Below are 10,413 nucleotides of genomic sequence, written 5' to 3'. Positions count from 1 at the left end.
TAGGCAAGTTAAGAACTGAAAATCTTTTTCAGTTTTTTGTCCCTCATGTTTATCCGTTCTTTCTTCAACTTACATTCAGCTGTAATGGCTGAATTTAAAGTGGAAGCGATGCATCTACTTCAACTTCAACAATGTTGGAAACAGTTATTGTCCTTAGCTACCTCAACTCCACACCATTTATACATAATGTGCTTGCTGTGCATTCCAGTCTGGGATTTGGACACATTCCAGTGTTGGATTGTGGTGGGGTTTAATACCAAATCAATGGATTAAATCCTTTATATAAAGGAGGCAAACGAACAATTTTATTACACTCAAAATATATTTAATAACAACACACAAAATAAATTTATATTGGACACTAATAATTGAGCCTCATTCTTGAGAATAGCTGCTCAAACACTCACTCAAAAATTCAACTCGTTCATTTCCTATCTTTCACTTGAGCTTTGGTGCCCTTCAACTGAGGAAATGGGATTTATTTATACAAGCGGCTGTAATTTTTCTCTTCTCATTCAATACCCAATTGCCAGAAAATCCGGTGAACTTCGCGAGTAAATCTGGTTCAAGATACAAGCACGAACCAAGTTGATCAGCCGCCCACGTTCAGCTTCAAGACTGGACTTTGGCAATTTGTCTATTGCCAATAAGTGAGTAAAACAAACACTCCAAAGCCATAAAACTTATTCTGAACATCCTGACTAAAGATTCATCGCTCTTTAGCACAAACAACATTTTCAAAAAGCATATTAATTAATAATAATAAACCTCAATGATAGATCTCAATCCCAATACTGCAGTTATCTTATAGTCACTGAAGCCTGCCTCCGTGAAAAGTTTCGCCCAATCTTTCTCATTTCTTTGCCTTCCTTTGCCTAGAACCATCACTTCCATATCAAAGAACAGTTGGGTCTCAATCGCCTCATGATCATCATCCCCTTTCTGCTGGCTTTTGCAGAACATTTCAACAATTATCACTTTGCCTCCTTTTTCCTTGCTAGGAATTGCTTCTTTACATTTTTTTAGTATTTGCACACACTCATCATCGCTCCAAGCAATCAATATCCACTGCTTGATTGCAAATTATATCACAATGAAAGAAAATTTTTGTTAGAAACATTGCACCCCATCTAAAGCTTTTTGCGTCAAAAAGCAAAAACAAAACTATTCTCTTATAGTACCAAACACACGCAATCAATTTGACGTTTAAAACTTTGTTCTTTTTTTTCCCCTCTTCTTGATGCAGTTCTTAGATTAAGCATAACCTCAATTTCTACTACTCAATCTTACTTTTGAAGTTGACACTTCTTATAATTGGTGAATTTTAATCTTATGATCTCAGGCAATAAGGAAAAAAATCTAAATAACACTACTATAAAAAAATTTGTCAACTAGAAAACGTGCAACATCGATTTCATACCTTCATTAAAACAGCATCTGCAGGAGGAATGGCTTCAAACATGTTACCTCCAACATAGGCCAAGTTCTTACTACTCTCCAAGCCATCAACAACATGAGGAAGATCAAGCACAGTGCATTTCAGGTGAGGGAAAGCATCAGCAATTGCCTTAGCAAAGGTTCCAGTTCCACCTCCAACATCTACCAATGAATTCAAACCCTCAAAAACATGCTTACAATCTTTGGTCACCACGCTACTAACCAGCCGGGTATCACTAGCCATTGCTTCGTTAAAGAATTGATTAAGCCGTGGCTCATGGCTTGCAAGATCGTAAAGTGACCTCCCATGGCAAGTATAAAATGGGGTTTCATCACTGTTCTGAAACCACTGGCTGAGATGGTGCCATGGATCAGTCAAGGTGGGATCGAGCGTGAACAGTAAAAGCGGCGTCATGCTAAAAGGGTTACTCTTTAAAAGGAGTTCAGCAGCAGAAGTAAGCAGATAACCCTTTTGATTATCATTCTCATTTCCAGGAATCTTTGCTTCAATGAAGAAGCCTGAGTGGATCAAAATCTGCATGAGAAGATAAACGAAAGGGGCTTTTGCATTCTTGATGGGAAGAGCATCAATCAATTGATCAAGGGTCATCGGCTGGCCATGTTTGTGAATAACGTCTGGAATGCCTAATTGAATTGCACATTTGAGGGACATAGAATTTATGAAGTTGAACATATGGTTCCATATGTGAGCTTGTGCTTGAAAAAGCTCACCAGTATGATCACCAATATTTCTAGCCAAATCCATTTTTTTGTTTGAAATTCTAGGATTTTTTTTGCGCTTTTTGGTTGGGAATTACAAGTAGAACTCGCATTTTATAGGCCGGGTATGGGATTCACTGCAATAACGTTGCAATAGTTTCTTCTAATAATATGACAACAACCGGTTAGAAAAATGAATAAACAATGAAATCAACTCAGAAACAAGGATCCAAAGGCAGCTGATTGTTGTCGACAAGGAATAGCTTGTGGGCAATTATATCAGTCCCCTTTTCTTGACCAATTCATATATGAGTATATAGGTTACTCTAGGCTCCTACTTGGTGCAATAATTCAGTGTTTCTAGAGACTTGCTTAAATTAAAGTGTATAATCAGCACAAATTAATTAATTGTTCTTTTTTTTCCATGTGTATTATCACTTGAGAAAATCGCACAATTCACACTGCTGGTGGTGCTTTCTTGTTTGGAAGACGAAATTTAAATAGTGACAACTTTTGAGTCATGGTTGAGATTTTATTGGATTTTCAGGATTCTAGCATTTAATTAATGAGGAAAATTGGTGCATGTCGAGCACCTTAATATTATGAATAACAATTCATTAGAGTGCAGCAGAGCCTGGGAGAAAGATAGGAAATAAATGAACTCAATTATTAAGTGAATCTTTGAGCAGATATGTCAAGAGTGAAACTGTAATAAAATTAGAACATATATTCTTGATTGGAATAGGAGTGAATCGGCAGGCCATGTTAATATCTGCTTACGAAGATAAATTACACATGTGAGGAAAAGAGAGTTTATGAAGTTGAATATATGGTTTCATTAGCAATTTTTTTTTAAAATTTTTTTATCACTCTAGAATGGTTTCGATTGCAAGCGTAGAAGAAATTGGAATTTATAACGCAGGTCACGAGGCTAAAATAAATCACGTAGCAATAATTTCTGTGAATAAACTTAACAAAGTCAGCAAACAACGCCCTATCAAGATGAGCTTATTGAGAAAAATATATATGTAAAAAAAATGAAAGACAAATAACACAATGAGATCAACTAAAAACGCATTAAATTTGACAAATTTCAATTAACCTTTGTCACAACCATCTGCAACCTACCTCAACTCCATTTCAATGAGTTGCAACTCTTCCAAATTGGCTAGGCAACTTGTCCAAAGATTGATTGTTTCAACATCTTATTAGAGATTAAGAATTAAAAGTAACATAAACAAAGCTTAATGCAATTTGTGTGGTTGAGATCACAAGTTGTAACTTGATTTTTAATGTATGTGTGAAATTCACAAAAATTTACTATAAAGCTATGCGATGTACAAAAAAAATTACGTACAGTTAAAAATGGGCAAAACCGCCCGGAACCGTTGTCCACCACGAACTACCCTTTCATCCAGAAATCTTATTTGGAACGTGTTTTTTGTGGCCATACAAGTGAAATCATTGCCGCCTACCCGTGGTCCTGCACGTACCCTTATAGTCAACCATCTTATCTGGAAATCTTATCCGGAACATGATTTTTGTGATCATGCAAGTGAAATTGGTGCCCTCTATTGAGATATCCCACATCGGAAGTCAAAAGAAGAAAGAAAAGTAATATAAGTTCCAATTTGTTGAATTATTTATAATTTTGAGTTAACTATTTTGAACCGAGACTTCAACTCAAAAAGTTATTAGGAGTTCTATAAAATTAGAGGAGTGAGATATCCCACTATTATAATTTTGATTTGAAATGAAATATGAGCTTTGGCACGTTGGATTACTAATAATTTTGATTTAATCATTTTAAACCTATATTTTTAAATCAAAAACTTATTGGGACAGTCCAATGGACCCGGGGTGATACAACTATCCTTTCATTCACCACTATACATACACATATATGTGCAAAAGTTTATGCACTTAGAATCTCACAGCAAATGGCTTTTAATCAGTCTTTCTTCCTTGTTCTTGTGCTCCTTGCATCTAGTTAGTCTCTCATACTGATATTATTTTATCATTTACGTACAATCATAATTAACACAATAGTTCCTCTCTCTCTTCCCCCCCTCCCCCCCCCTTTTAGCATATTTCATATAGTAATCAAATTATTTCGTTTCAGGTAATATGAAAGCAATGAAATAGTATCATGCAAAAGTGTGTGTATGTACAATCATAACTAACACAATAGTCTTTCTTTGTCTTTCTATTTTTTTTTAGCATATTTCATGTAGTGTTCAAATTATTTCGTTTCAAGTAATATGAAAGGAAGGAAATAGTATCATACACCCGCACGCGCGCATACACACATATAATAAGAGCATTTTTTGTCCAATACTAGCTAAATGTACTACTAAGATTTTTTTTCCCCAATTTCTTTTGCAGGTGTGGTGTTAGGAAAAGTTGAAGCTGCAGAAGCTACAGAAACCACCAATGCCGTCAAAACTGCATCAAGAAAAATGCTGCCAATTGGAGGACAGATTATAAAAATGCTTGGGGTTAGAAAAGATACCTGTATAGGTCTTTTGGAATCCTGCAAGGACGATCCATATGGCTGTTGTCCTGGCTGTGTCTGTTTGTGGCCTGGGGACTTGTGTCGTGGTGACTGCTGAATCATGCTGAAGCTCCAAGCTAAAATGCTGCTAGCATCTAAATGAACAATTAGCAAATTGTTCTTGCTGTAACATAAATAAATGGAAGCGTGGTTCTAGTGTAAAATATGTTATCTCCTGCTATTGAATAAATTATGATAAATGGATTTTCAGTAGGAAATCCATTGGTGTATGGACTTTTCATGGTAATGAATTTTGAGTTAAAACTCCTTGCAGTTTAGAATTTTTTTGCATATGTCCGTGTATTTTGTCTCATAAAATGGTGAAATGCAAAATGCCTTCATGAACTATATATTCGGTTACAATTTCCCCCCTAAATTGTTGTTAAAGGCACTTCGCTCCCTCCCTCTCCCCCCTCTTGATATATTTGGACAAATCTATCCCTTCTATCTTAAGCATTCTTGCTTTTCGTTAAAAAATTATAATGTCTTCTGCTACATGATTCTTTGTGCTAACAAATAATATTAAAACCCTTGATTCAAGCAAAATTGATCCTAGAGTAGTTCCTGTCCATTTTGTGATAGAATACTCAAATATCAGAGAATTGGACCACTATCTGGATCATTTGTTGACAATTAAAGAAAAATTGACCATAGTTGGACAGGGGTCTAAAAAATCCTGTCAAAATTATTTGTGTTAAGCAGTGATTAGCGAAAAAGATTCCGTCAATAATTAAGCCATAAATCAAGAAGGCCAAGAAATTCAAGTAGGGGAGGAAAAAATTATTTGTGAAGGTACGTACATTTTATTTTTTGAGTTGCCATGACAAAGAAGGAATTTATTAATGGTAAAGCTTAAATTTTGTACACGTACTCTTAGTACTGATGAAAAAAGATCTGATTGAGTAGCAAAAATGGAATACTATCTCAAAAGGTGTGATTTGGATAATATTTTTGAAATAAATTTTAGTAATAGTTTGTCAAAAGAGGTTAAGAAAAAGAAGGTAAAGTTGCTTTTCAAAATTATAAAGAAATCTATAATAGGCGAATTTTATAAAATACTCTTTTTTAGTTCTCAATCACCTCGATTGTTTTGGTCGACTATTTTCTATACTTTAACAAATTTTTTGTATGAATCTAATCACATGTTAAAACTTGATTTGGAATGGCAGGTCAACCATTGACTTATTTGGCTACCTTTTGATACTTAAGAAAAACTTGTAATATGAGGTGTGAGATCATTGCAAAATGAGCAGAATTTACAGTGATCGCGATGAATAAGGTAATAGTAACTAAGCAATTTTATTTCATTTTCCCTTTTTCTCTTCAAGATAACAATTTCAACAAATTGATAAGACCCCTAATGCCCCACCATGTGATCGGCCTGGTTCAATGTTTTGTTAAGTTAAGTGTCCTTCTTGTCCTTCCAGAAGAGAATCTAGACTTCTCCAGGCTATGGTTACACCACAAACCAGTGTAAATTCATCAAGAATAGCTTAATCAGTATGGATAGAACAATCAGAATTTCTTACGAAAGAATTGTATGTCATCTGGAAAAAGGCAGTGTAAAGTAAGAGATCCTCAATCACACACTCGAGTTGGAAAACCAGTTCTGAACAGAGAAGCCTGACTCATCTAAATAAGATTGAATGTAACAATTGTTAGGTATTACAATTTTCAGAATCAAATTACTAAGCTATAATTTAAAAATTCTGGTAACTTGTGAAAAACATCAAGATGTTTGTTGGGACTATTTGTACAGGATAATCTATGCTTGGCAATTTTCAGCTATACCAAAATGCCCGGGCTTAACAGCACATGAGATCTCTCCGGAAAAGGTAACTTTTAAAAAAAAAAAAAATCTATCTCGCCTTTCTCTTAACTTTTGGACTCAAAGTTCACCTCAATTTGTTGATCAAATTTGTTCTTCCAAGTTAGTCTTCATACGATGATTCTTAGCTCAATGATTAAAGGTGCAATATATTTTTTAAACGTGTAAACTGATATTAAACTCCAACTATCCCTCTTTAAATGTTGATTTTGACAATTAATTGTATGAGAGAAGGGTATTTCAATCAAAAAATTTTCGGTTAACTATTTTGAACCTATGATTTCAATTTAAAAAGTTATTAGGTCAACTCGGTAGACCCGAGACACTATAAATGGTATCAAAGCAATCCACGCGTGACTCGCAAAGTTCCTAAAGGTGAGGTGAATGAGATATCCCACGTTAGAAGTTGGAAGAATAAAAAAAAATCAATATGAGCTCTGGTCTATTGGATTACTAATAATTTTGAATTAACTATTTTAAACCTGTAATTTTAACTCAAAACTTATTAGACCACCCCAGAGGTCCCGGGGCTTGGATCTATCTTTTCATTCAGCACTATATATACACATGTATGTGCAAAAGTTTACGCACTCAGTATCTTACAGCAAATGGCTTTTAATCAGTCTTTCTTCCTTCTTGTTGTTCTCCTTGCATCTAGTTAGTCTCTCATACTTATTTTGTTTTATCACTTGCATGCAATCATAACTAACACATAGTCTCTCTCTGTTTTTTTAAGCATATTCATGCAGTATTCAAATTATCTCATTTCAGCTAATATGAAAGGAAAGAAATAGCATCATGAGAAAGTAAATAAATATAACAAGGACGCTTTTGTCCAACAAATCGGGAGGGTGGGGAGGGAGAGGGGCACAAAATGCCCATTAAAGAAGTTTAGGGGGCAAAGTGCAACTAAGGTGAAAGTTCATGGGGTTTAATGCATTTAACCCGATTTTTTTTTTGTCAAAGCCTTTCGTAAGACTTTTGTGACTTTACAAACCTAAATCTCGAGTAAACCTCAAAAGCTGACAACTCTTGACGTTCCTCAGGAGACTTATAAACCCACTCAAATCCCCTCCCAGCCCCGATGTGGGATAACCACCTAAGGGGGGCAGCTGCTACTAAGACCTAAAAAAACCCCACTAACCCCGGTCCAGGCGATTGTCTTTTTTGTCAAAACCTTTCGTAAGACTTTTGTGACTTTACGAACCTAAACCTTGAGTAAACCTCAAAAGCCGGCAACTCTTGAGGTTCCTCAGGAGACTTATAAACCCACCCAAATCCCCTCCCAGCCCCGATGTGGCATTTAACCCGATTGAATTACTAGTTTGTCTTCAAATTCAATTAGAGTATTAATTACTAGTACAACTCAGTTAGTCCATTACTAGCTAATTTACCGCTAAGAGTTTTTTTAAAATTTCTTCTGCCGGCGTGGTGTTGGGGAAAGTTGAAGCTACAGAAACTACCAATGCTGTCAAAATTGCATCAAGAAAAATGCTGCTAATTGGAGGACAGATTATAAAAATGCTTGGGGCTGGAAAAGTTACCGGCACAGGGATCTTCGAATCCTGCGCGGGTAATCTAGAGGGCTGTTGTCCCGGCTGACCGTGTCTGTACATGGCCTGGGGATTTGTGTCGTGGTAGCTGCTGAATCATGCTAAAGCTCCAAGCTAAAATGCTGCCAGCATCTAAGGGAACAATTAGCAAATTGTTCTTGCCGTAACATAAATAAATGGAAGCGTGGTTCTAGTGTAACATATGTTATCTCCTGCTATTGAATAAATTATGGTAAATGGATTTTCAGCAGGAAATCCAATGCTGTTTGGACATTTCATGGTAATGGATTTTGAGTTAAAACTCCTTACAGTTTGGAATTCCTTGCAGATGTCGTGTATTTTGTCTAATAAAATGGATTAAATGCAAAAAAAAAAAAAAACCCCATAAACTATATATCTAGTTATAGTTTACCCCTAAACTGTTTCTATAGGCCCTTCGCCCGAACGAATATGTTTGGGCAAGTCTATCCCCTCTATCTTAATCATTCTTGTTTTTCTTTGAAAAATTACAATGTCTTTTGATACATATTTTTTATGCTAACAAATTCATTCCAATCCATTTTGTGATAGAATACTCACGCATCGGAGAATTGGACCACTAAAGAAAAGGTTAGTCTTGGGATCCTCGATCATTTGTTGACAATTAAAGAAAAATTGATCTTAGTTGGACAGGGGTCTAAAAAATCCTGTCAAAATTATTTGTGTTAAGCAGTGATTAGAGAAAAAGATTCCGTCAATAATTGAGCCATAAATCAAGAAGGCCAAGAAATTCAAGTAGGGGAGGAAAAAATTATTTGTGAAGGTACGTACATTATTTTTTGAGTTGCCATGATAAACAAGGAATTTAGTAATGGTAAAAGGCTTAAATTTTGTACACTCTTAGTACTGATGAAAAGAAGATCTGATTGAGTAGCAAAAATGGAATACTATCTCAAAAGGAGTGATTTGGATAATATTTTTGAAATAAGTTTTAGTAATAGTTTGTCAAAAGAGGTTAAGAAAAAGAAGGTAAAGTTGTTTTTTCAAAATTATAAAGAAATCTATAGTTGGAGAAATTTATAAAATACTCTTTTTTAGTTCTAAATCAACTCAATTTTTTTGGTCCAATATTTTCTATATTTTGATAAATTTTTTGCATGAATCTAATCACAAGTTAGAAATTGATTTGGAATGGCAAGTCAATTTGAAAGGGACCGCGTTTGTTGACCTTTGGAGCAAAATTACTTCGGCAAGAAAACTTTTACTCCTCGCGAAGCATGTGAAGATCGATAAGCATGATAATTTCTCCTCGCGAGTAGAAAAGACTCGAGAAGTCATTATTGCGATGGGACGAAAAACACGAGGCAGTGGGGCTCCAAAATGCCCCATGTTACAAACTTTGATGTCTTATTCTCTACTTGTCCATTTACTTCTTGGTTTGTCTGCCTAACATACAATATGAAAACTACAGTTGAAAACGAAAATTGTATTTTTTCGAAGGACACCTTTGTGAAACATATGGCCTTCCTATTTCGTTTATCGCTGCTTTATACAGTTTTTTTTTAAAAAAAAAAAGTAAAACCAGAATGCTTTTTATATTATGTTCTTGAAGTCGAGTTTTGAGGAAAATGCAGTTTTAATGTTTAAAATCTGTACAGTTTTAGTCTTTAAAATTTTAGCAAAAGTAAATTTGGTCGTTAGTGTTTAGTATATGTATAGTCTTAGTCCTTAAAGTTTTGATAAGAACAAATCTGGTACCCAGTGTATCCAATTTAAAGCAGATTTAGAACATTTGAAGAATTTTTCTCAAATACTAACAGAATGTAGTCATGTCTAATCATGTGTCCATTAAATTAAATTTCAAAATAAAGAATCAAAATAGTGGCTAACTTTAAATAACAATAATAAGGACTAATTGCTTGTGTCCAAATTAATTAACTAAGGTTTCGAAGCATTCAATTCATCGATCTAGAATCCATTTTCATATTCTAATCCTATTACCTTTAATCAACAAATCATAATACTTAGTTTTTCATAAATATTCTTTAATAATTAGTCACTAACGTTCTATCATGTAAGTTATTCTTATTGTTCAAGATTACTAGTTATTTTGCTTCTTTTTTAAGAAATTTAATTCAACAAACATGTGATTGTCATGACTGATTCCGTCAATATTTGAAAAAAATCCATCAATTGTCCTAAATAATGCTTCCAATTTGTAATATTGGGGACCGGATTTACTATTGCTAAAATTTTACTGACTAAAACTACACATATGCTAAACATTGAGAATCAGATTTGTTTTTAACAAAATTTTAAAAACTAAAACTGCAAAGTACCAA

The 10,413-nt window shown here is 34.5% G+C and overlaps 1 protein-coding gene and 1 long non-coding RNA gene across 2 annotated transcripts; one reads left to right on the top strand and one right to left on the bottom strand.

Annotated features, from left to right (window-relative positions):
* Positions 1-249: 249 nt before the first annotated feature.
* On the bottom strand, positions 250-2,252 carry LOC140037724 (trans-resveratrol di-O-methyltransferase-like). Its single transcript, XM_072082730.1, has 2 exons — positions 1,421-2,252; positions 250-1,068 (listed from the first exon to the last, which is right to left on the bottom strand). Exons 1-2 carry the CDS (start codon positions 2,201-2,203, stop codon positions 754-756), a joined length of 1,098 nt encoding a protein of 365 aa, XP_071938831.1. The 5' UTR covers positions 2,204-2,252; the 3' UTR covers positions 250-753.
* Positions 2,253-4,065: 1,813 nt separating this feature from the next.
* Positions 4,066-4,978, top strand: LOC140038141 (uncharacterized). Its single transcript, XR_011841964.1, has 2 exons — positions 4,066-4,146; positions 4,543-4,978. It is a non-coding gene; the product is annotated as an uncharacterized lncRNA (long non-coding RNA).
* Positions 4,979-10,413: the final 5,435 nt, after the last annotated feature.

This window comes from Coffea arabica, chromosome 3c (assembly GCF_036785885.1).
Source record: "Coffea arabica cultivar ET-39 chromosome 3c, Coffea Arabica ET-39 HiFi, whole genome shotgun sequence".
Lineage (NCBI taxonomy): Eukaryota > Viridiplantae > Streptophyta > Magnoliopsida > Gentianales > Rubiaceae > Coffea > Coffea arabica.
The sequence above is the reverse complement of the archived record's forward strand: the minus strand, read 5'-3'. Positions and strand labels throughout refer to the sequence as shown.

Excerpts from the sequence above, each read along its gene's own strand:
- LOC140037724 (XM_072082730.1), bottom strand. The coding sequence starts at position 2,203 with ATGGATTTGGCTAGAAATATTGGTGATCATACTGGTGAGCTTTTTCAA. Across the intron at positions 1,069-1,420 it reads CAGATGCTGTTTTAATGAAG|TGGATATTGATTGCTTGGAG; the intron begins GTATGAAATCGA and ends GCAATCAAGCAG.